This window comes from Manis javanica, chromosome 14 (genome assembly GCF_040802235.1).
Source record: "Manis javanica isolate MJ-LG chromosome 14, MJ_LKY, whole genome shotgun sequence".
NCBI lineage: Eukaryota > Metazoa > Chordata > Mammalia > Pholidota > Manidae > Manis > Manis javanica.
The window spans coordinates 17,839,777-17,866,038 of record NC_133169.1 but is presented as its reverse complement, the minus strand read 5'-3'; the positions used below and the strand labels follow the sequence as shown (position 1 = coordinate 17,866,038).

Below are 26,262 nucleotides of genomic sequence, written 5' to 3'. Positions count from 1 at the left end.
GGGGCACAAAAATTCTCAATCACACTATTAGTTAATCACGGGGATAGTAGCACATCGTAGAGAATATAGCTGATGATTCTGAGGTATCTTTCTATGTTGACAGATAGTAACCGTACTAGCAGGGGTGAGGATTTAATAATGCACATCACTGTTAAATCACTGCGTTGTAAATTTGAAAACAGTATAAAATTATAGATCAATGATAACTTCGATAATAAAGAAAAAAACTCAAATGAGTCATATTTGTAACCATGGAAAGGCACCTCTCGGGGGTTTTGCAAAAATTGTGTGCTTATGAGGTTTGCAATAGTGTGGCTGTGCAATACAGAGAAAGAGGAGGAAAATATTTACCCAAAGTATGTTAAGCATTGGAACACATGTCACTTCTCTGATATGAATCGACTTAGCTGTCAGTTGGCTGGCTGTCAGTCTCAAATAAATTACTGTCTCCGAACATCTCTCTAAATATGAGGCTAGCATTCTGGCAAATTTTCCACATAATCATATCTAGTTTTCACAAAATGAAAAAATTGATTCCTTTGTTCCTTCTTTCTGAAAACAATCTTTATAGTTCCCCTTGTATATGCAGATACCCTGCCATGTCTTGAGGATAGAAGATGAAAGATACAGTTCCTGCCTGAAGGGGCTCACATTTTAGTTAAGTCAGAAAGACAATTAAGTCAGCCAATAATTCTAATAGAGTATGCTGAATGATCTGAGAGACAAGAACACAGAGAAGAAAACTGTAAACCACATGTCTACTTGCACCAGGACAGTCCTTACTCAAGCACTATTATATTGTCCCAATCTCAGAATATTCATTAGAGATGTATGACTATATAGATGAATGAATAAATGCATGGCTGGACCAACCACAAACCAGCTTTCTTGACAATATTTTGTTCTAATAGTATTTATGTTTTATTTCCCAAAAGGATGAATTGTATTCCTCCAAAATTTACACCTTGAACTCCAAGCCCCAGCACCTCAGGATATCAGTGTATTTGGAGATAGGGTCTTAAAAAGATGATTAAATTAAAATGCGGCCCTTAGTAAGGGTCCTAATTCAATTTGATTGATGTCCTTAAAAGAAGAGGAAAGTTGGGCACGCAATGACACCAGAGATGTGCTCAAGGAAAGGAGAGACCCACCGACACGGCCAGAGGGCAGCCATCTGCAAGCCAAGGAGAGAGGTCTCCAGAGAAACCCAATCTGCTGACATTTTGCTCTTGAACTTCTAGCCTCCAGGACAGTGAGAAATTAAAAAAAAAAATTCCTATTACTTAAGCCACCCAGGCTGATCTTTTGTCATGGCGACTCTTGCAAACTCCCATTTCTGTGAGTGGGTTAAAAGAAAGAATATATTATTCTTTCATATCCATAGTTAATTGAAATAGGGGTGATATGAGGTCATACAGCATTATGGCCATAAAAGTTCCAGTTTGCATTGTATAACTTTTCATTAATGACCTTGAAGAAACGGCCTCTCTCCCAGCATTAGTACACTCTGCAGACCTCTGTTTTCTCCACTTATCTCCTCTATTTATGAGTACACAATATAAGACAGTTCCCCTTTAAAATCAGTAGGCTTGCTTTGAATTTTGAGAACTAAAGTTAACATTTGAATGAGACATTTTAATTGACATGTTGTCTTTAAGTAGACATTGATAATGTGATAAAGATATGAATGCTGTATTAATATTTTGACACCACTGAATATGATCAATGATGTAATGGAACTTCCCATCATTTTTTTTTTCTTTAAACTTATCTAGTTGAGATTCGTGATTTCAGTGTCAGGAAATTATAAGAGGATCAGAATTCTAGTCTAAGCAGTGTCATTAACTAGCTTTATGATTCCAGTCAATTCAATTAGGATTTTAGAATCTCTATTTCCTCATCTACCATAAAGGGATAAAATTGTCTAACTTTTATAAATCACTGGGTAATTTAAAGACTCAGAGGAGCAAGAACATGTGAAAATATTTTGAAAGTAAAAATCATCAAAAAGAAAATCAGGAAATGTTTATCTGTTTTCAGGGTGAGGAAAATCTATTTAAGGTTTTCTATCAAATGAAGAAACTTCGAAGGAAAGTATTTCTAGATTGGATTTCAAGTTTAAGCAAAAATGGCTTCATTTAAAAACAACCATAAACAAAGTTTAAAAAAATGACAAAAAACTGAAAAAAGAACTGTAATATAGTTCCTTGCAAATGGTAGGCATCCTTCATGTATATTAAAAGCAGATTTTACAAAACAAGAATAATATATCACTTCAAGATGTGTTCAAAAACCTTTGGGGAATTAACTTTAAGGAATTAGAAGTGCAGACATATAAAATGTTCCATAAAAAAGTTGAAATTGCAGTGTTGCTTATAAAAGGGAAAAAATTGGACATAATCCAAGTATTGTAATGATTTAAATATATTTTGAAATATTTAAAAAATATTGTACAGTCATTTATAGCATGATTTAGAAAATAATTTAGTAATCTGGAAATATAAAAAGTGGTAAAAGATTATAAAACAGTCTGACCAAATTTTATGTGTATATCTGTGTATTAACAAAAAAAACCAGATTGCAAATGCATAAGCCAAAATGCAATTAGTGATGGACTCCTGTGCATGAAATTATGGACAATTTTTACTTTTATTTTTACCCTTTTCCTCAAATTTTCCTTACTTTTTGTCATTCACCATTTTTCGATAATTTTATTTTAAAATTGAACTTAATTTTGAAGGGATTGTACATGAATACATCTCTCTGGTATAAAAATTCAGAGCTTACATGAAAATTAAGTCTCCTCTACTCTCTTTTCCCAATTATCCAGTTCCTTTCCAGGAGCTGAACAATTATTATACACTTACGTGTACTTCCAGAGGTAATCTAAATATATAGGCAAATATGCAAATGTTAGCAAAGTCCAGAATATACTTTAATACACAGCACTTTACAATACTTTGAAGATGCTACCCAATTGGTAAAGATCTGCTTCTGCTATTAAACAACTACACAATATTCCAGTGTACATATTAGTTATTAGTCATAATGTGTTTAACTAGTCTTCTAATGATGTTCCTTAGGCTTCTTCATTTATATTTATTATATTAGGCTGTACTATATCAGTGTGTATAGGTGTGTATGGCCAGAGGAAAATCAGTAACTTTAGAACAATCTCAAGCACAACAAAATGTAAACGTCTGCAAGATGTTTAGGATATTATTTATTATTATTTTGTGGTTATTTTGGTATTATATAGTCATTATATTTAAACTAGCTGCCTGGAAGAAAAAAAAAAAGATAAACCAATTTATATCTCAGGACTTGCAGGTTCCACGAGGCTTACCACTCTCTCTTTAAACAATTCTTTCTGTGCTTAGAAAATAGTAGGTGATTTTTTTAATATATGTGTTGAATAAACGCAGCTGAAAGAAGGTAGGACATTTAAGCTATTTAGATTTTAGCTACAAAACTGATACTGCGGGTAATTCATTTCTAATGAATTAGGAATGTTCTGGGATGACATCCTAATGCAGATGACAAGAATCGAGGAATAATTTTTGCACTTTCTCCAGTCCAAAAAAGCAAGGGAATATTCTTAAAATTCATTTCTTATTTTAGAATGGAAGCTGCACATTGATAGACATGGGGTTTCAAAACTGGGAGAAAATAAATTGACAAAATAGAAATTTGGTTTTAAGAAAATAGATAAAATTCAGGGGAATTCTTAAAAGGAAGAACATAGGTAGACAGCTAAGTTGGATGATTTCCAAGGATACATATTTATAAACTTCATGCCCACAACAAGTATATATATGTTTGCATGTATGTGCATATGTGTGTGTGTGTGTGTATATATATACACACACACACACACACACACCAAGGTTGAGGGTTTATTGGCAGTAAGATTTTAACATTTGTAATCTAATAAATGAGCCAAATTTTGGAATTATAAGAGTCAACATTTGAGGTGGCACTCCAGCTCATGATTTCTTCAGGGCCTGTGTTTTTTTCTCTTCTCTTCTTCTAGTAACCAGACTCTGCCTCCTTGGCCCCAAAGTGGGACAAATGATCCAAGATGGACCAATCAGCTTCCTTCCTCAATATTTTTCAAGCTGGAGTTGGGGGAGTTTCCCAGTCAGTAGAGTATGAATTCAGATTTGCTCCTGACCATGTTTTCTGAATCATGGAGAAAACCCACCTGTTACAACAGAGAATGGATCCTATCCCAGAAAGAAAACTAATATGAAATAGGTTTCTATCTAAATGAAAGACTCAGGACTCAGGACTACTGAATGTATTTACTTTGTAAAACCAGGAATGAATAATGTTCACTGTTTTTGAAGCATTCAAGTTTTGCCATGGGTAAAATCAAATATACTGTAAAAGGCATTTCCAGTTTAAGGTAGGCAGTAAATAGGTAAATGAAAAAGAGTTTCTTTCCAGTTTCATCATTGAGTCATTCTTTTACTAAAAAAAGTAACCTAAGCTTTCCTGGTCATTAACTTTTCATATCTATGATACAGAGATACTATTTTGAAAATAATTTATAAAAATACTGAGGAAATTTTGACCTTCAGAAAACTGGAGGAGTCATATAGACTCTAAAAACAATGACAAATTTTGACCAAAATAAAATGTGAGGAAAGGGTACTTCGAATTTAATCTCTGCTTCTCTTTTTGTCCTTTATAAACAATACAATTGAATTTCCTGATTATTCCTGATGTCCGTGTGGTGGGTATGCCTCTTCATCATGCACAGCCTTAGAGGTTTTAATCTCTCTCTGCCTGTATTTTTAGAGAAAGGGCAGACTAATGATCTGAAAATGTAGGGCCTGTTAAGAGCGATACTCTGTAGTTTGTTGAATTTCCTAAATCGGATAGAAAGACAAAGACTCTAAAGCTTATCCAGATGTGGTTTTATAATGATGTCATCAGGCTTTAGTCCATAATCGAGGCCCCGAAAAATATTCAATTTTAGGCTTAGTATCTGCAACAAGGTTACTGGAAATCTGCATCAAGGGTAAATACTTTAGCAGATTGTGTCATCAGGAAATATTTAAACACATTTAAAAGGATTTAGAATAAGTAGATTTTATTTCACACTGCCTGATGCACTTAAATATAATACAATAGAGCTGTTAACAAACACAGTGTTTTCCTCTCCTCATCTGCTCGTCCCTTTGCCATCTGCATTGTGAAGTCCAATCAGCTTCTTGCATTGAAAGTTCTAACTCACTTGCTCTTTCACCTACTGAATGGAGATGACAGCTGGATAGGTTTAGATGTGACTATTTTGGAATAATGTCATTATTTCAATTATTTATTTTACAAAACACTGCTCAGCTCACACTATGCCATTACTGGAAATCCTTCAATGGTTCTCCATTGCCTCATAACAAAGTTCAAGCATCTCAATATACATGAAGGACCTTTGGGAGTTTGAGTCTCACCTTGCCTCCCACCGCTCTTGACCACCTACCCAGATGGCTGATTGGTCGTATCAAATCGGGCCTTATTTAATTATTGTAAAATGCACGTTAGATTCACAGCTCTGTGTTGACTATTCTGTCCTGGTCCTTAGACTAGCCTCTTTCTCAGTTCTGAAACTACTCTCATGCTGCAAACGTTCACTTTCCCTGTGATACTTTATCTTCCTGATGGATGACTTCTTTCTTTGTTCTCACACCTGTTGTAGAATTTACTACAGATTGGACAGCATTATATTTAGCTGTATGTATTTCTAGCTAAGCAAGTGAACAAGAATGATTTGAGGAAAAGTGAAAATATCTTAATCACACTGGTAACGTCCAATCTCTGATATAGTGATTTGTCCATAGTAGATACTTAACAAATATTTTCCGAATTAAATTGAATTGTTTAGAGACATTCCTGAAGTGGATTCTTCGCATTAATAATCTTTATTATGATCATGTAATAATAATTCTATTATTTCTACACCTAATAACATGTGTTCATTGATCATTTAGTATGTCAGGAAAGAGCTGTAAGCATGATGCTAAGTATTTTTACATGCATTATCACATTCAGTTCTCACACTAAGTCTCTGAAGTAGGTACTATTATTCCTATTTTACCGGGAAACAAAAGTTTAGCAGTTACACCTGTCTGATTCTACCTGAACCCTATGAGAGGAAGGCTTCTAAGAATAACTCCCAGTGGATCACCCTTTAACAAATTCCTGCCCTTTGGGTATGGGGAGAACGTGTGACTCCAATGAGGTATCACTCTGATGATTACTTTACCTTATATGGTAAAAAGATGACCTTGGTGTGCCCAACCTAATCACGAGCCCTTTAAAAACAGTTTTTTCCAGCTGTTAGTGGAAGAAGTCAGAGAGATTCAAGTCACAAAGGGGGTTTGATGCCAGAGTAGGTCTTCCTTACTAAGGTGGGAGGAGCCCTGCGGAAGAGAGGCCTCTGGAAGCTGGCGGTAGCTCCTGGCTGACAGTCAGCAAGGACACAGGGATGTCAGCCTTCCTACGCTAAGAAACTGAATTCTGCCAACCATTCAAATGAGCCTGGAAGTGAATTCTTTCCCAGAGCCTCCAGAGGTGAGCCTAAACCATCCGATTCCTTGATGTTGGCCTTGTGAGACTCTACTTAGGGACCCAGCCCCAGCTCACCCAAACTTCTGACCTACAGAACTGAGAGCTCGTAAATGGGGATTCTTTCAGGCTGCCTGCTGAAGCTCCCTGACAGAGAGGTGCAGCTATGAGACTGAGTTATGGCCATCAGAATGAGACAGAGGTGACATATGTCCCTCCTAGGCCTGGCCCATTAAAATCTCCTACCTACTATCCTTCATTCTCTCTCCTCACCTGCTGCCACAACAGAGATAACTCCAGACCGTCCTTGAGGGTCCTCTGTTGAAGAGGGCGGAACCTGCCTCTGCCCACGCCCCTTAATGACTGCGCAGAGGGAGGCAGCTGTGCCCACCAAACTTTTCCTCTGCATAGGCCTGTTAATGAACAAGAAATACATTTCTATTGTGTTTATGCTGTTAGAAACCAGTGTGTGTGTGTGTGTGTGTGTGTGTGTGTGTGTGTGTGTCTACATCACCTTCGGCTGTCCTAATTAGAGAAGGCTTCATAAGATCTAAGAACTCAAGGAGGACAATGATCCAGTCATGTAAAGAACTGGGGAATGAGAATTTCGGTCAGAGGAAACGCCACGTTCAAAGATCTGGAAATAGGAAAGGTGTAACTCTGGGGAGAAAAATCACAGAGCGAAATACCTTTGGAACTGAAATCAGTCAAAGGGAGAAATAAAGTGGGAGAAACCTGTTTATTATTTCTTACAAGCAGTCATCCACTTCTTCTCACCCGTCACTCTCACGACCCAGCTGCAGAAACAAAGGGGCCCCACCCAACCTCTCAGGTCCAGATATGCCCTCGCTGGCCCTTGTAATTACCTATTGATATGGATATGCACTAAGGCCAGGAGAGAGATTCTGGAAATATTGCAATTTTACCCACAAAAGGGCTTGTTGTATTTTAAAAAGAAACAAACAGAAGCAGACAGAAAACCAGTACAGCACTGTAGAAATAAATGGGAGTGGGAGAATGATATGAGATAAGGCTAAGAAAGTAGTGAAAAGCCAGGTAAGTATTAGAAGCTAACACAGGAGTTTGGATTTTATGTTAAGATTAGTCAAGGGATGGAGGAGAAGTAGTAGTCCAAGATTAAATTCAGGCTTTATTTCTGGCAAGCGGGTGAATAATGTCACTGTTCCCTGAGATGGGAAACTCAGGAAAAAGAACACATTTTTGGGAGGTGGCAGATGTAATGAATTCAGTGTTAGGGAGTTGGACTAAAATGCCTGAGGCAGGAATATCCAATATGCAGTTAGAAAAATGTTCATGGTTTAGGAGAAATGTCTAAAGTGGAGATAAATATTGAATCATCACAGGGGTCACATGTGAAGCATTCCAAACAAACCCTGAGATAAACCAGCATTTGTGGGTTGAAGGAAAAGAAGAGGAGACACACCAGAGCTTGACCAATAACAGAGAAATTGAGAAGGTGGGTATTAGACACCAACAGATGAATCTTCTGAAATAGAGAAATGATGAATAATCTGTCAAAATGTCATGAACTATATGACCTTCACATTGTCCTTGAGTTGTGGACTATAAGAACGTTGACAACCTTGGTGAGAACAGTTTCAATTGAGTGATGAAGTAGTTATGGAGTCAGTGGAGTGGTAGTGGGTTGAATTGTCCCTCAAAAATATATGATCAAGTTCCCATATCTGAATATGATCGTACTTGGAAATAGGGTCTTTGTAGATGTGATAAAGTAAAGATGAAGTCACACTAGATTTTGGGCAGGGTTGGGAGGCCCTAAATCCAATATGACTGGTGTCCTTACAGGAGAAGAGAAATCTAGACCCAGGGAGAACCCCACGGAATTGCAGAGGCAGAGACTGAAGTGATGCAGTGGAAAGACAAGGACTGTCACAAATTGCCAGTAACCATGAACAGCCACAGTAGGCAAGGGAGGATCTCCCAGAACAGTCTTCAGTGAGAGCACAGCCCTGCTCACACCTAGATTTAGGACTTCTATATTCCAGACTAGAGGGAGGAAATTATGAGGGAATAAATTTCTGGGTTTTTTTTAAGCATCCAGTTTGTGGTATTTTGTTATGGGAGCTCTAGGAAACATATAGGACGTAAAGAAGGTGAGCCAGTGGAGTTAAGAAATGTGGCTGATGGTGAGAAGGGCAAGACTGGGAACATGAATGGGAACTGGAACTTGGAAGAGACATTTCCCCATGTCTGTCTATTTTTTTTTTCTCTTTCCATGTGCAAGAGACTTGAATGCTCTTATACAAATGCTAAGGGAATTTGTAAGAGCTAGTATGGGAGGAGAGATAAAGATATAGGGAGAGTAAGGTGAACTGATAGAAAAACGCTCACCAAAGCAGAAGATGATCCAGATGGAGATTAGCATTCTGCAAGGGAATGGATGCTTCTTTGTTTCCTAAGGGAAGGAGTGAAACACTGATTCTGATGTCAGAAAGCTAATAGGTTCCATGCAGCAAGACAAGGAATCCCGTCTAAGAGCTTCTATTGGAGGTGGAAAGCAGAGTCATCTGCTGAGACTCAGGGAGGCTAGAACTGGAAAAACAGTGGACAATGACTGAAGAACCAGTAGTGGCAAGTGTGAGACCAGTCATATAATAAAGACTGAAAGCAAGCGCTTAGGAGCCTGTTGGCGTTTGGAGAACATCAGTTATCAGAAAGGCACCAATCTGTATGCTTATCCAATTTTCCTCAGCAAAGCTCAGTGCCCCCAGGTTTAGTGTGAGGAACACTGACAATTAGATCAATCCAGATTTGGTGGGTTTCCACTTGAATGTATTGCAATAATAATGAAGCAAGAAAATTAAGAAAATTGTAAAGAAAGTATTTCAAGTTACTGTGGAGCTACCTTAGAAGTCAAGGAAGGACAGGATTTAGAGGTGAAGAACCTGAGTCTAGAAGAAGAATACAAATACTTATAGTGTGAGTAGACAAGCACAAGAGCTGGAAAATGGGTATTTGTTGTTGGATAGAGGGCTATTTGAATCTAATGTGTCAGACATGGAGCATTTCTAAGGAATGACAAGGTCCAGGATACTGAAATGAGAGCCCGTAACTTAAGGGCACAGTTGAGTTCCCCGTGGATGAACAAGTAAAGGATCTGAGAGGCTAAGCTGCCAGTGATGTGTCTCCCATGACATTTGAACCAATGTGGCATGTTACCAGACCTGGGTAGAGGAAGAAGGGAGAAATCTAGGTGCCCAAGCCTTTACTGAATCAGGTAACAGGAGTAGGATGTTAGTAAATATGAGCAAAACTGAGAAAAGAACTTCCTTTAACCAAAGAGCATGCCTTACCGGTTCAGCAGTAAAGGATGGTAGAAAAGTAATCAGCTGGAATGGTACATGGGGGGAGGGAAGCAGAGGATGCTGACCTTGTTCCCTTGATTCCTAAATTACATGGAATATCAAAGAATGATTTACATCCACTTAAAATAACAAGAAGAAATTGTTATCTTCAGGGGAGAGTCAGTTTTCATTTATTTCAAGAAGGTATAAGAAATGTAACAGATAATATGAGGCCTTCTCTAACCACTGAAATATGAGCTCCATGAGGGCAGGGCCTTTGCATCTTTGTTTCCCAGGGGATTAGAAGAGTGTTGAGTGTCTATATTGCAGGCACCTGATAATATGAATTGAATGAATGAGCCACTCCAGATGGAAGAGATTCTATCTTTTCTATATAACTTCTATTACTGTCATAGGATGTTATCAGTTTTTAAACTGATTTTCAATAGAGTTTTTATCTTCTCTAATAATATTTCAGGTTTTTGAGGGAAATCTTAGAATGTCATTGATCACAGCATCAAATACTACATAGAATTACAGGTTGAGTTGTGTCTCTCCCACCAAATTTATATGTTGAAATCCTAGCCCCCAGTACCTCAGAACATAAACAGATGTTCTGGAAATAGGGCTATTGTAGTTGGAATTAGTTAAGGGTAGACTCTAGTGTGACTTGTGCCCTTACGAAATGGGAAAATCTGGACCCAGGCAGCATAGAAGGAGAATGTCATGTAAAGATGAAGGCAGAGGTCAGGACGATGAATCTACAAGTCAGAGACACATGGAAAAGATTCTTTCCTGGAGTCCTCAGAAAGAACCGGCCCTGCCCACACATGAATCTGGGACTTCCAGCCTCCAGCACCCTGACATGATGAACTTCTCTTGCTTAAGTCACCCAGGGATACTTTGTTACGGTGGCCCTTGCAAATTTATCTGAGTAGTTTAACCAAAAAATTGGCTACATATTGGGTAATTAAATGAAAAATCTAAGAAGCTGCAGGAACAGCCTACCTCATTAAAACTGTTTACTACATTTAGCATATTAATTACTCCTGAATTATGCATCACTGTTTGTTGTCATTTACTTTAAAATATTAATTTACTGATTCTCGGTGTTTCTTCAGTTTAATTCAATTCATTTCAACTCAGTTCAGTAGGAGTTTATTAAATACCAATCAGCCCTTATTTCTGTGGCACCTACTATAAGGGTGAGTACACACAAGGCACTAATGTCCTTGTTGTGAATCAAGATTCAGCCCCTGTTAAATATATTTCAAGACAGAATATTTCTAAGTGACAAATCTGTAGGAAAATGATATTAAATATTTTTTGACTCAAAGGAGGATGTAGCAATTGAGGTAGGCCATCAGCTGCGTGTAACATTCTGATGGTGGTAGACAGTGCTGAAGGTATTGAGGACAGCATACCTGATGCTGGCTGGAAGGAAATGAGCATGGTGGTCAAACTGATGAAACATCAGGGTAAACAGAACTAAAATAGAAGCATTAATAGGAAAATGCAATCAGATTCAGAAATAGCCATCCTTTATTCCAATTTCATCCTAGACATTATAACTGGGGAAAAAAATACTACAAAAATTCTTCCAATATCCAAACTGTAGGGCATTTAAGAGATGAACAGACTCCCTTGAGGAAAAGAAAATAAAGCACTAGAATCCCATTCCTGGGAGATAACCACTGTTAACACTTTGTTGTGTCTCTCTACACATAAGTATCCATATATGTATATGTCCACATCCATGTATATATACACATGTATATGCACATATTTTACTAAAACAGACTCATAATTATATACTGTTAAAATGTTTTTAATGTATTTCTACATTATTAAATCTCTACAGCATCATAAGCTGTATGAGCACACATTTCATTAGCACACATTTACAAGGTTTTTTTGCTGGTGTACACAGGCCAGTGATTTCAGTGCTATGTTGATTTCATAGCTAAAGCCTTTCCATAGTTATTTCTCAGTTTTGGACTTGTAGAAAGAAGCAGATACTTCATTTTATAAATATTCCAACGGAAGGTAGGACTCTAGCAATTGACACTCACAGCAACTGCTTGGAGATCAGAGGGTTCAGGGTTTAGGGACAAGAAAACAAAAGATTGTTCCACTGAGCCATTCTTCCTTCTATATTCTCCAAAAGAAACCAGTGACAAAGGAGAACCTGCCATTTGATTTCACTCATATTTAAGAACAAAAATAGCAAAATGAATCGATATTAACAGTCAGGAAAGTGGTCACCTGAAAGAGGAGGAAAGACTTGAGGGCAAAAAAGGGGGGCTTCCAGGAAGATAATAAAGTTCTGTTTCCTGATTTGCGTGCTGGTTCCATGGATGTGTTCAGCTTTGTCTATGCTTAAGATATGTTGTTGGTATGAAATTTATATTTCAGTTAAGAAATTTTAAAAAATAAATTGAAAATAATGTCAATTCTCCAAATGTTTAATATAGCAGGCAGCCTCTATTTGTAAAGCTCTCAACAGACAGACACATTCCATCTCCTTTTTCAAGATTTTAAAGTTTCATGACCCTTCCAGCGGGATGTTATTTCCCACTATCCCTCTGGAATCCCTTTAAATGCAGAGTCCTTTCCTACCATTTAAGAGTACATTATTCATTGATTAGGTTAATAGATCATGGGTGATATTTGGGTATGGATCTTCAAATATAAATTTAGACAATTTGTTCACATACTGAAGAAACATCTTAAAGTAAGACGCACAGAGAAACATCTTAAAGTCAGAATGATATTTTGATTGTAATGCTTACAGTTAACTACACCTGACATTTAAAAGTTCTGTAGAAGTTATTTCATTTCACTTGACCTGTTACTAAGTAAATACAGCTCTTTAGGATAAAGAAAGCACCCATTGTTCATTAACCCAAGGATTCGGTAAGTAGCTAAACACTGAATGACCCTTCTGGAGTCTTTGATCACAGGGTTTGTAGTTAAGCAACTTGGCCTCTGAAAGTTCTACCTTCTTTTCATAAGGTAGACTTTTTTTGTATCCTCAAGGTTTCTTAGACTTTGTATAATTTAATGCTATATGTCTGTGACATAAAAAGGGCACAAAGCATGACTTAGTTTGTCACAGTGAGGCACCATGACTCATACATGAGATCACTGCCTTACCTGCAAACTCTCACATTCTGTCTTCCTAATACTTGGCCCTGTGGACCAGAACCCAAACACATTAACAGCCCTCCCTTCAATAATGTCACTTTACTTAGGAGAAGTGATTTAGATGTACTGCATTGTGGTATTCAAAAATGCAAAATTAAAAAATAGCAAGTTAAAAGTATAGCTTTATTTCACTAAGAAAGGATCTTTGGTAAACCGCCAGTGTGAATGATTACAACTTAGCTCAAATTTGTAGAATGTTGATACAGTTCCCTATAGTGCTTGGTTTAAAGTACCTAACCTTTAAATGCTTTTTATTGTGCCATAAGCAATATAGCTTCTTCTACGATAAATTTTTCATCGTTAGTTAAGTGTTTAGAAGGTTCAAACACAAAATAGAACATTTTCATTTTGCTGTTTATAGATTGTTCTGTTTGACCTTGGCAAATAAGATTTAAAAAAAAGTTTTCAGCACTTTTTTGGTTGGTTAAATATGTAAATTCTTATTACCTATCTGACTTTACCAGAAATTCATCCACTTTTCCTTTTTCCTTCCCTTCTCTCTTCCCTCTGTCTCTCTCCTTCACACCCATACATGCGTACACACGCGCACACACTGGTACTTCTTACATTGCTATTATCTTTGCTTTACTGTCTCAGCCCAGGTCCTGATGGTGCAACAGTAAGGAAGATGCCTTAGATGGGAAGATGGTACTAGAAACTGACCTTTCTCATTTAATCATAAACTGCTATAGCTTTACTAGATGATACACTTGAAAATAATATACATGTTCTATGGTTTGGTGTCAGCCATATATATATCTCTTGGAGTCCATCTTGACCATCCCGATTTGGAGCTCCAGTAGTTATAAACAGCAATGGCTTAAGTTGGGTTAACCAAGGACAATTTATGTCATAAAAAAAAAGAACCATCCTGGAGGAACACTACTGTTTCTTTATCCGCTAGCACAAACACCCCCAAACCTCATTGTCATGCTTATAGTATACATCACCCGATTCCCACCATCTTGTTATCCTTGTTTCTAAAAACTTTGCAGGGTTTTCTGAAACATCTCACAAACTTCTTAAAGATTGCCAGTTTCTGGCAGGGTGCTCATTTAAAATGAGAATGATCCGGTTGGCTACAATTTGGATAGTCACCATCAATCAGGATGCTATCTAGCCAGAACTTCAAAACAGCCCTGGTATGTTGAATAGTATTACAAAGCGTTCTTTTTTCTATCTCTTCATGAACATACTATACACACATCTTAAGTGGCCCACAGTGGTTCTACTGGTGATATCAATATAGGTCCTTCAATCTTTCCATACGCTTTTAATCATAAGCTTTAAAACATAATTGTTTTTACCTCGAAATTCTTAAAATTCTGTTATGGCATAGAAATAAGAGATTAATGGAGATCTTGCAAAAAAAGATAAATGGCACCACCAGAACACCACAAAACTGGGGGAAAAATTAATTGAACCTATACTTTTGATAAATATTTATTTTTTGCAGAAGAAAAATGCATACTAGTTTAAGCTGTCATTATACTAACCTACATCCTATTTTTCATATTATTAGTAATATATAATGTGGTAGTTTATATTCAAAAATAAAACTAGAATGTATATTCCTCATGTATTTATCCAGAAATACACCAAGGTTACTATGGTTACGAAAATTCCATTACCTTTGAATACAGAATGAAAAAGTTTGACTTTAAGTGTGTGCTATTTATTACAGCAAACATCAACAGCCTTCAGGAGGTTCTCTAACTGGATTCATTTTTCAGTGTCACAAGTGACCCACCATCTTACTAGCTTATGGCCTATGCAAGGCAAAAAATTTGAACTGTATGCATTTTTAAATATATTTTGTACTAACTCAAGGTACAGCAATGCCTTGGCTTTTAATGTTTCATATTTAAGAGAAAGAAGAAAAAAATTCACACCACCTAGAATGCAAAGTGCCCTCTGAATTGAAGTGCATTTACTTTTACCTGTATCCACTGGGGCAGCAAGATCCGTTTGCTACATATAATGGAAGAATGTTGGCTCTATGTGGAAACTTAAAAGGCAGCTACGAATAAATGGGGTAGGAGTGAGAAAAGAAAAGGGTGACATTTTGAATATTTAGGAGGGGACATTAAGCCAAGTTATTAAGGAAGTTTTTGATAGTGTAGAAGGCAAAGAATTTTAAATAGCGTAGATGACTGTGCCCAGGGAAAACAGGGTGTGAAGCATAGCTCGTGAAGAAATTTCAAAATTATTCCTCATCCCTATTGAACTTTTGCTCACAAAGACAGTGATCAGCTCAATCGAAGTAAAATGTAAATTGCTAAAGATTATACAAAAAGTATGCAATGTAACTAGAAGTTAAAACATATAAATAAAAGTAAAATTATATCTTTCATTTGTAAATTTATCAAAGACTTAAGAATATAACAATAATTGCTGATGAACTTTTCTGGGAAACAATGCAAACATGTGTAACAAATACTCTAAAAGTTCACTACCTTCGACTTAGCTGCTTCTAAGAACTGAACAAACAGTAATTTATATACAGTAATACTTATCACAACCTATTTAGAGTAGACATAAGTTAGAAACTTGCAAATTTTTCAAGTAGTTAAATGCATTAATGTGCATACATAAGATGGAATACGATATTCAAAATATTTTTAGAAAAATGCTTAATGCTGTGGGATATAGTCATAATAAGGGAATATTCAAGGTTCAAAATTATACATTAAAGCTCAATTTTGTTAAAATGAACAAAGTGCTAGAATGAATTGCATCACACATTAAAAGTTTTTATCTGTATATTGGGTATATCAAGTATCAGGTATCTGTATGTTTAAATTATCTTCAATAACAACATATTACTTTTACAATAAAAATATTATCAATTATTTCTCTAATTTAGTAAACTGCATCTTCTGTTTCTCAGTCTTCTTATCAAAGGACATTGCAGCACTGAAGAAGATCTATTTTAGTGGCCCTAAACTCTCATTTTTAAGGACAGTATCAGCCTTCATGGATAGAAGCTCTACCCATAAATCACTCAGCACGGAGAGGATGTTAGTTCACAATATCCTGATACAAAGACAAGCAATGAGTACCAATGGAATCATAGATGCATATTGTGATGAAACACTGGTGTGGGTAAAATTGCAGTATTTCTAGAAGCTCTCGCCTGGCTTTAGTGCATCTCCATATCAATAGGTGTTTCTAAAGGGTAGAGAGAAGTAGTCCATCTCCATATCAATAGGTAGTTACAAGGGTTAGTGGGGGCTTATCTGGACCAGAGAGGTTGGATGGAGGTCTCTCCTGGTACAGCCTGGTGGAGAGAGATGTGGGACAACTGCTTGTAAGAAATAAATGGGTTTCTTCCACTTTATTTCTCCCTTTGGCTGATTTCAGTGTCAAAGGTATTTTGCCTTGGGATTTTCCCCCAGAGCTACACACGGCATGGATAGCAAGTGTCTGTAGAGGCTAAAGTCTTTCTCCCAGATGATGCCAGACAGACAGATTCCCTTTCCCATTCTGTCTTTAAAAAAACCAGTTTTGCAATGTTTCCCACAACAGTTTATCAGCAATGACTGTTCTTTTCTGTTTCCTATTGGACATATACACTTTGAAGACATAAATGACCTGAATTGAGTGCATAGCACAGGTATAAAATCTTAAAGCTGAATAAATGTGATAGGCCATTTTTCTCAACTCTCAGGCAGTTTGAGAATCCAGAAAAGTGGGCACTCATCCTGTGCTAATAGTAGAAAAAACACTAACTGTAGGGTGCTGTTATAGAGTGAACTGTGTTCCTCAAATTCATACCTTGTCACCCTATACCCCAATGTGACCACATTTGGAGACAGGACTTTTAAAGAGGTGATTAAGGTTAAATGAGGTTAAAAGGGTTGGGCCCTAATCCAACAGGACTGACCTTGTAGGAAGAATAAGAGAGCCAGGGTGTGTGTGCACAGAAGAAAGATCATGTGAGGACACAGCATGGCGAGAAGGTGGCTGTCTGCAAACCAAGGGGGGGTGTCAAGAGAAATAGAACCTGCCAACACCTTGAGGTTGGATGTCAGCTTCCAGAACTGCAAAAAATAACTTCTGTCAATTAAACTGCCCAGTCTGTAGTAGTTTGTTATGGCAGCCATAGAAGTTGAATCCAAGTACTCTAGGGGTTGTCATCAGGCTTCTGTCCCTCTCTCGGAATTACTGTAAGGAAAAATCAAATATTATGTGTTTTGTGGATGGAATGTTTAAAGATTAAAAACATGGACTTTTGGGGAGGTATATTTAACCAATCTTCCTGAAAAAGAATTCAAAACAAAAGTCATAACCATGCTGATGGACTTGCAGAGAAATATGCAAGAACTAAGGAGGGAGAATACAGAAATAAAAGAATCTCTGGAAGGACTTCAAAGCAGAATGGACGAGATGCAAGAGACCATTAATGGACTAGAAAACAGAGAACAGGAATGCAGAGAAGCTGATGCAGAGAGAGATAAAAGGATCTCCAGGAATGAAAGAATTTTAAGAGAACTGAGTGACCAATTGAAATGGAACAATATCTGCATTATAGGGGTACCAGAAGAAGAGAGAGAAAAAGGGATAGAAAGTGTCTTTGAAGAAATAATTGCTGAAAACTTCCCCAAACTAGGGGAGAAAATGGCCTTTCAGACCACAAAAACACACAGAACTCCCATGACAAGGGACCCAAGGAGGGCAACACCAAGACACATAATAATTAAAATGGCAAAGATCAAAGACAAGGACAGAGTATTAAAGGCAGCCAGAGAGAAAAAAAAGGTCACCTACAAAGGAAAACCCATCAGGCTATCATCAGACTTCTCAACAGAAACCCTACAGGCCAGAAGAGAATGGCATGATATACTTAATGCAATGAAACGGAAGGGCCTCGAACCAAGAATACTGTACCCAGAACGATTATCATTTAAATATGAAGGAGGAATTAAACAATTCCCAGACAAGCAAAAACCATGGACTTTAGGGCCAGACACAACCAATTGGTTCCTCCAGTTACTGACTACAATTTCTTGACCTGTCTGCATCTCAATTTTGCTAGCTAAAACCTTAGAATAATTATTAACTTTGAGCCCAGGATAATGTTCTTGGTTTAGTAGCTATTCTTGGTGCTGCCGTTCCAATGTGCTTCCTATCTTCAGTCATTTGGGGATGAAAGCAATGAGGAATATAGTTACTTATGAGAAGCCAAGAGGGCTATAGAGAAAAAAAAGAATGCTATTGGAGACATAATCTTTAAGAATCTACATAAACAATCAGAGCCATAGAAAAACCTATTACCACTGTAGCTAAAGAAGATAGTTGTGGGCACTATATAAAATATTCTTTCCTTATACTATATTTGGAGCATCTATTGTAGTAATCCACCATGGTAACATCTGCCACAATTTTTCATTGCATATCCTATAGTCATACGGTTTTGTTCTGATTCCATCAAACATAATACAGAATTGGTATCATTTTGTAGGTAGGACTGGAGATCAGTGTGAAGTCTGGCCTCCTTTCCTCGCCACACTGCTCTTTTTCTGGCTGTGCACAGTGTCACAGTTCTGCCCATTTTGGAAATATTCAAGGCCCACAGTTTGAGAGCTGCTATCAGCCACACTGCTCCCCCCTGGGCTGAGTCAGCACTCAGGTCTGCACAAGGAAGGGATCTTATTTTCTTTTTCTCTGGTGGCTATCTCTTTATTTTTCTCCCTTTTCTCTACTGCTTATTCTTTCTCACTCTACTCCTACCCTCCACCAGTTCCCCTTTGCTATCATCATCCTTGGTTCCCGGCAGTCATCCACTCATTCATTTGTTCAACACTGTCTGTTCTATACCCACTCTTTGAGAAGTCCTAGAGCTGCAATAATGAGCAAGGTAAATACGGCATATCTTTATGATGCTTACAGTTTAGTAAGGCAAAGCAATAAGTACACAGGTAACCTTATTCAAAACAACACAAACCAAAAACAGCCATCTATTGAGCATACAGTGGGCATACCTAACTCACACTTGGGAAGTGAGAGAACGCTTCTCAGAGGAAATGTCTATACTGGGACTAAAAGATGTGCTTTCCCATTATGCATGATAATGTGTTTGGTCCTACGGTGGTGCTTTGTGTATTAACTTTTAACATGTGCGAAGTTCATTCTAGGATATCTCTCACTTTTTCTGAAGTAATTTCTGTGGCCTACAATTTTTGGTTAAAATTCTCTCAGATATTGCTAGAACAAGATTAACCATTTTTTTTTTTAGTTTACAATATGAACCCTACATTCTATAGGAAATTATTATTATTATTCTCTCTGCTAAGTGATAAGAACGTGCTAGGTGTTTTAAATATAGTTCTATTCCTCTTCAAAATCTTGAAAACTGTAGTTATTCCCAGTTTACAAATTCAGAAAGTAAGTCTCAGAAGTCAATAACTTGTTTTAGGATCACATTCTCTTCGGCAGATCCAGAATGCCTGGATTGGTATACAAGTCTATTCCTCAAAGGCTGTATGACTTTGAGGAAGTTACTTAAACGTTCTAAGCCTCAATTTCCTCACTTATAAAATGGGGCTAATAACAGCTACCTCCTAGAACGTGTATTATAGAATTCTATCTAACCATGATAAGTAAAATATTGAAGTAAAAGCTTTTTCCTTTGAAGGTTCTCAGTCTAGAGAAGACACAAAAAATGTAAACCCTGAAAATTCAAATGGATGAATGCCATAGTCTGTCCACAGAGGTCTCATACCTGCAACTGTAAGTGTCCCCATGAGTCCACAAGTACCAAAGAGGAGGGACGGGACGGTGTCTGGCTGATTTCTAGTTACAACCTTAGTACCAGGCATTAATATGAAGGTAGGAATACATAAATAATTAATTCCCCTCTGACTCTAACTTATAGTGACCTTTCATGAAGAATTTAATACCTCTAGGTCCCAGTTTTTAATCAATCAATATTAGAATAATGATGTCTCACTTGATAGTTACATATAGTATATAAAATACTATGAAATATATAATTACTATGCAAATACAAACACAATTCAGATACAAGATGATATACATAATAGAGGCCTTCTGTGTTTCACAGGGTTTTCAACAATTTGCTTCATTTTACTTCAATAAAATCACACTTTGTAATATGATTTGGGCATACATACTATGCTTCTCAAATGTCTAAAATTCAGACCACACTGAGTTACACTTCTGAGTCATAAGATTATTCTGTATTCATGATGATTTAACTCAGGTGACAGCACAATTTATTTGGAATGATGTTTAACTCAACCAGAAAATGTGAGCATGACTGGGGACCACACTGGTCCAGCTTCAATCCTGGGATCAGTTGGAGGTAGAGGCTCTTTGTATTGATATATTTATAAAGCTCTCTCTGAAATCTGGGGAAAAGTATATAGTTTAAAGGATTTGGGTAAAGAATGATGGAATCTACAGTGGAGAACATGCAATGCAGTAATTCAGTGTGGGAAGGGAGGCTACGTGAGCCTCTTCTCATTTTCCAGCTTTGACTTCACCATATATATGGTATAATATAACCATAAAGATCAAGGGATTCCCCTACTAGTATTTCTGTCTACCTCTCCTTTTAGGTCTGTTTATATTTGCTTTATATATTTAGGAGCTCCTGTGTTGGGTGCACAAATATTTACATATGTTATATCCTCTTGTTGGATTGACTCCTTTGTCATTATGTAATGCCCTTCTTTGTCACTTGCTACAGTACTTTTTCAAAAGTCTATTTTGTCAGATAAAAGTCCAGCTAGTCCAGCTTCCTTTTGGTTTCCATTTGCATGAAGTAATCAAAAACCTCCTAACAAATAGAAGTCCAGGACCAGATGGTTTCACCGGTGAACTCTACCAAATAGTCAAAGAAGAATTAATACCAATCCTTCCCAAACTCTTCCTAAAAATAGAAAAAGGGAAACCCTTCCAAACACATTTTATAAGGCCAGCATTATCCTGATATCCAAAACAAGACAAGTACACCCTCTCAAAAGAAAATTATAGACCATTATCCCTGATGAAAGTAAATGTAAAAAAATCTCAACAAAATATTAGCAAACCAAATTCAACAATACATTTAAAGGATCATGCACTGTAATCAAGTAGGATCTATTTGAGGGATCCCAGGATGGTTCAACATCTGCAAATCAGCCAATCACACACCACTTCATTAACAAAATGAGGGAAAAAGACATATGTCATCTCAATAGATATAGAAAAAGCATTTGACAAAATTCAACATCCATTTATGATAAAAGCTCTCAGTAAAGTGTGTATGGAGGAACATATTTCAACATAATAAAGGCCACATATAACAAGTCCACAGCTAACACAATACTCAATGATGATGAGCTGAAAGCTATTTCTCTAAGATCAGGAACAAGACAAAGATGTTTACTCTTACCATTTTTATTCAACATAGTACTGGAAGTCTTAGCCAGAGTAATTTGGCAAGAGAAAGAAATAAAAGATGCACAAATTGGAAAGGAGTAAGTAAAACTCACTATTTCTGGGGATGATATAATATTATATATATATAATCTGAAAGACTACCAAACAAAACATAAGAACTGATAAACAAATTCAAAAGGTATAGGATACAAGATCAATACACAGATAGCTATTATATTCTTTACACAGAAAGAAAAATAAAACAATCCCATTCACAACTGCATCTAAAAGAACAAATTACACAGGCATAAATTTTACCAAGGAGATGAAAGATCTGAACACTGAAAACAATAAAACATCAATAAAAGAAACTGAAGAAGACACAAATAAATGGAAAAACATTCCATGCTCATGGATTAGAAGAATATTGTTAAAATGTCTATACTATCCAATGCAAAATACAGACTAAATGCAATTCCTATCAAAATTCCAATGGTATATTTAACAGAAATAGAATGAACAATTCCAAAATTTGTATAGAGCCATAAAAAACCCCAAATACTAAAGCAATCTTGAGAAAGAACAAAGCCAGATGCGTCAGGCTCCCTGATTTCAAACTGTATTACAAAACTAAGTAAATACATTATCGGTATAAAAATAGACACAGAGATCAATGGAACATAAGAGCCCAGGAACAAACCCACACATAAGCTATCAATTAACTTTCAATAAAGGAAGCAAGAATATATAGTAGAGAAAGGACAGTCTCTTCAATAAATAGTGCTGGGAAAACTATACAGTCACATGTAAAATAATGAGCCTGGATGACTCTCTTACACCAGGTATAAAAATTAACTCAAAATGGGTTAAGACTTGACTGTAAGAGGTGAAACTCGTAGAAGAAAAAAAAGGCAGCACTTCACATCAGTGTTGGCAATGATTTGTTGAATTTGATAACAAAAACAAAAGCAACAAAAGCAAAAATCAACTGAAAAGCTTCTGCACAGCAAAGGAAATCATCAGTCAAATGAAAAGTCAAACTATTGAATGGGATGAAGTAATTGCAGGTCATCTAATAAGGGGCTAATATCCAAAACATACAAAGTGCTCATATAATTAATTCAATAGTAGAAACAAAACAATACAATTAAAAAACAGGCAGAAGATCTGAATAGACATTTTTACAAAGTCAACAGGGGCATGAAAAGGTATTATTAATTATCATTAATTATCAGGGAAATGCAAGTCAAAACCACAATGACACATCACTTCACACCAGTTAGAATGGCTACTACCAAAAGACAAGAAGTAACAGGTGTTGGAAGGACATGGAGAAAAGGGAACCTTTGTGTACTATTGGTGATAATGTAAATTTGTGCAGCCACTATGGAAAACGGTATGGAGGCCCCTTAAAAATTAAAAAATAGAACAGTGTGATAATGTAATTCCACTTGCGTGTATTCAGCCAAAGAAAATGAAAACTGTAACTCAGGAAGACACGTACATTCCCATGTTAGCTGCAACATAGATATGGAAAAAACTTACATGTCCACTGAAAGATGAATGGATAAAGAAACTGTGGTACACACACACACACACACACACACACACACACACACACACATATACACTCAGGAATATTATTCAACCATAAAAAAGAATGAAATTTGCTCTTTGTGTCAATGTGGGTGGATTGAGCATTTTGATAAGTAAACCAAACAGATAAAGACAGATCTGTAAGATTTCTCTTATATGTAGAATAAAAAAAAAGCAAGCTCATAGATATAAAAAACAGATTGGTGGTTATAAAAGGCAGCACAGAATGGTTAGAGGATGGGAGAAATGTATGATTATTTTTTTTTAGTTTAAATAAATTGAATAAATTTTTTAGAAAGAATTACAAATAGTATTAATTAGCAATAGTATAAAGAAAAACAAAAGAACATGGAATTGCAGTGGCTTAACAGGAGACCAAAATAAATAACCTAATTTTAAAAAGCACATTTTCAGATAACTATAATCTATAGTTCTGTATATGTGTATGGCCTACTATAAACCATAGCTGTTTACAGAGATCTAAAATAGTCTTACCTGTGGCTGTGTAGTTATTTCCATTGCCTGAATAGATCAACATCCCATCCATATATAAAGAGTACTGAGTTATAATACCATTTGCTTTTCTGGGTAGATTCCAGGAGAGTGACAAAGAATTGGGAAGGGATTTGGCTACTGGAGGCTGAACCTCTTGTGGCACTGTGGAGAAAAAGATTTATAGAGTCTAATTTTAGTTTACTTTTCTAATTCAAACTTTCCAGACCGAAACTAATAAATCATGGAATAAACCTGAAATCCCTTGCATAGAAATGTTCCTGATTCGTGGGCAGCTTGTCAGTAATTGCTTCAGGAACAGTACTAAATAACTGTCCTGAATTTATGAGAATCTGCGTCAATGATGGATGGCGAGTATTTACACTAGCACACTTGACTGATGGTTGTGTTACTTCATCAAAGGTGTTATTAACCCATAATCTCTACTTGGGGCTGTCCTTGTTAAAACAAATTAAACAGAGTCCCCCCCCTCGAGGAGCTTTTGATCTAAGATGGGCAATGCTGGGGAGAGTGGTTCACAACACATATCAAAGATGACACGTAACTATAGAAATAGCCAGGAAGTACAGAATCAGTTTCATTAATTACATATGTAAAGTTGAATGTAAGTTTTTGACTGTTTTGTTTTTGTAGTTTTTACAAAAATAAGGTTCTGTTCATTTCCTTGAATGGTCAAAGAATTGGAGTCTTAGGAACCAAATGTTTTAAAAAACTGACCCTAAACACATCTATTGGTCAATAAATTGGCAGCAGCCTTAGAAGGTTGGGGATTCCTTAAATAATAAAAAGGAAATGGTGAACAGGATGTGGAGGAATCCATCTGGGGTTCCACTATGACATAGATTTCAAGGGTACTAGGCAAGAACCTGGGCAGAGGATGCAACAGACGTAGGGAAAATAAAGAGAAAAGGACAACGCAGCCCATACTGAGGCTGGGAGAAGTATATGTAAAAGGCGATGATGCTCATGTGCCTCGGCAGAAGCAATGACACATTTGGAAAAACAGTGCTGTTCTGGGTAAACTAGATGGAGAGAACATTGAGAAAACACTGGAGGTGGGTCATAGACATTGTGATCCAGGCGTGGGGAGTCTGGTTAGTTCAAGTGCAAAGCACAACGAAGAAAAGGTCACAAGAAGCACTTTACAAATTCCTGTATCTTATCACGGGTCCATCATGTGGGCCCTTCCTTGTCTTTCTCCTACATGACTTCTGTGCAAGTAGGTGGATGCTGAGAAAGAGACTGGCTGACTCTTACCTCTAAAAATCAAGTCTTTAAATCTCCTAAATAACTACACAAGTTGACAGTAAAGTAAATGTGTAATTCTTCTCATCCAGGAGAGAGAAATACGATGTAACAATGCTTCAAACGTTTTGAGAGCTGTTAATTCCTGAAGTGATGCGTCCTGACGCTTGAGCAAAGCTTTCTCTTTGGAGTGCTAAAATATTTCCCCTTTCTCGTGGCCTTCCTAACATATGCTTTCTGAAACAGTAATTTATGCCAACAGTTTGTAAGTCCCAAGTACAACAAAAGTGAGACTTAAGTCAGAAGCAACCAAGCAGTGATTAATAATGCCTCAATTGGCATTTGGAGGTTCCATCATACTGAAATAATTGTTGCCTGTGCTGGTGTTTAGCAGTTAAAAGAGACCATGGAAATCAACCGTTTGATTCTCAATTTCATACTGTGCCATACAATCAATTCTTTTTAGTCAGACTGTCTCTAGATTTACTTCTGAGCCCTAGTAAAATGAGGAAGCTTTCATTAATCTTTCAGATGCTTCATATTAATGACAAGGCTCTTGCATGAACAATGTAACAGCAATTAAAAAGCCCATTAATCTGCATTACAGCTATTAAAGATGCATGTCATTAAAGGGTATGGAGTTTGATTCATTTTCGCACCCCCCCAAAAAATGGAGCAATTATGGCCTGGCAATGCACTCTGTCATCAAATTAGGTTGGGGTTTTCCAGCAAATGGCCTTGCAGCATTTAGCTCTTCTCCTATTTTATTATTCATAACTGAAATGTGGAAGTCAAGACCTTTGAAATTACTTTACCTTCTTGTGGAGTAGAGATGTTCAATGCATGTGGGCTCTCAGTACAGCCAGCCAAAGTGCAAGCAGTTAGGGTTACTGCATAGTTTTTGAAAGGTAGTAAGCCTGTCAATATGCCTATAATAAAAGGGGAACAAAAGAGGTTTGCATATTTACCACAAACAGCTATAAAGAGCATTGTGGGGTGGGTGTGTGAGAGAGAGACAGAAAGACATGTAGAGACACGAACACAGAGAGATAGAAAGCAAAAATATATTCCTCTTTAATTCATTTTCCTGCCCATGTACTGATTACAGGATGGAGTGACTAGAGAGGAAAAAATCGTGAGAACGGCTTATTGTTAAAACAACTCTAAACAGCATTTTCCCAAATGTGTTCCTCAGAACATCAGTGCCCTGAGATGTTTCTCCTGTAAAAATGGGGGTTTCCACATACTGTTTGTGAAGCAGAGCAGAGTATCTGACAGTTAAGATGCATATTATCCCATGCCAGGTTCCTAGACCTCCTACAGAAACAAAACTATTTAATTTTCTTTTCCCTAGCATTTTTCAAGCTTATTTAACTAGAAGAGTCCTTTTTATGTGGCATCTATTAACACACTTTAG

General features: G+C 36.8%; 1 protein-coding gene across 1 annotated transcript in view; it reads right to left on the bottom strand.

Moving 5' to 3' along the window:
* Window positions 1-26,262, bottom strand: part of USH2A (usherin) — a 721,517-nt gene that overhangs the window by 362,186 nt on the left and 333,069 nt on the right. The window contains exons 31-32 of the mRNA XM_073222145.1: window positions 25,661-25,774; window positions 23,583-23,744 (exon numbers count right to left, since the gene is read on the bottom strand). Of these exons, the coding sequence (XP_073078246.1) occupies window positions 23,583-23,744; window positions 25,661-25,774 (276 nt within the window). The remainder of the gene's footprint in view (window positions 1-23,582; window positions 23,745-25,660; window positions 25,775-26,262) is intronic.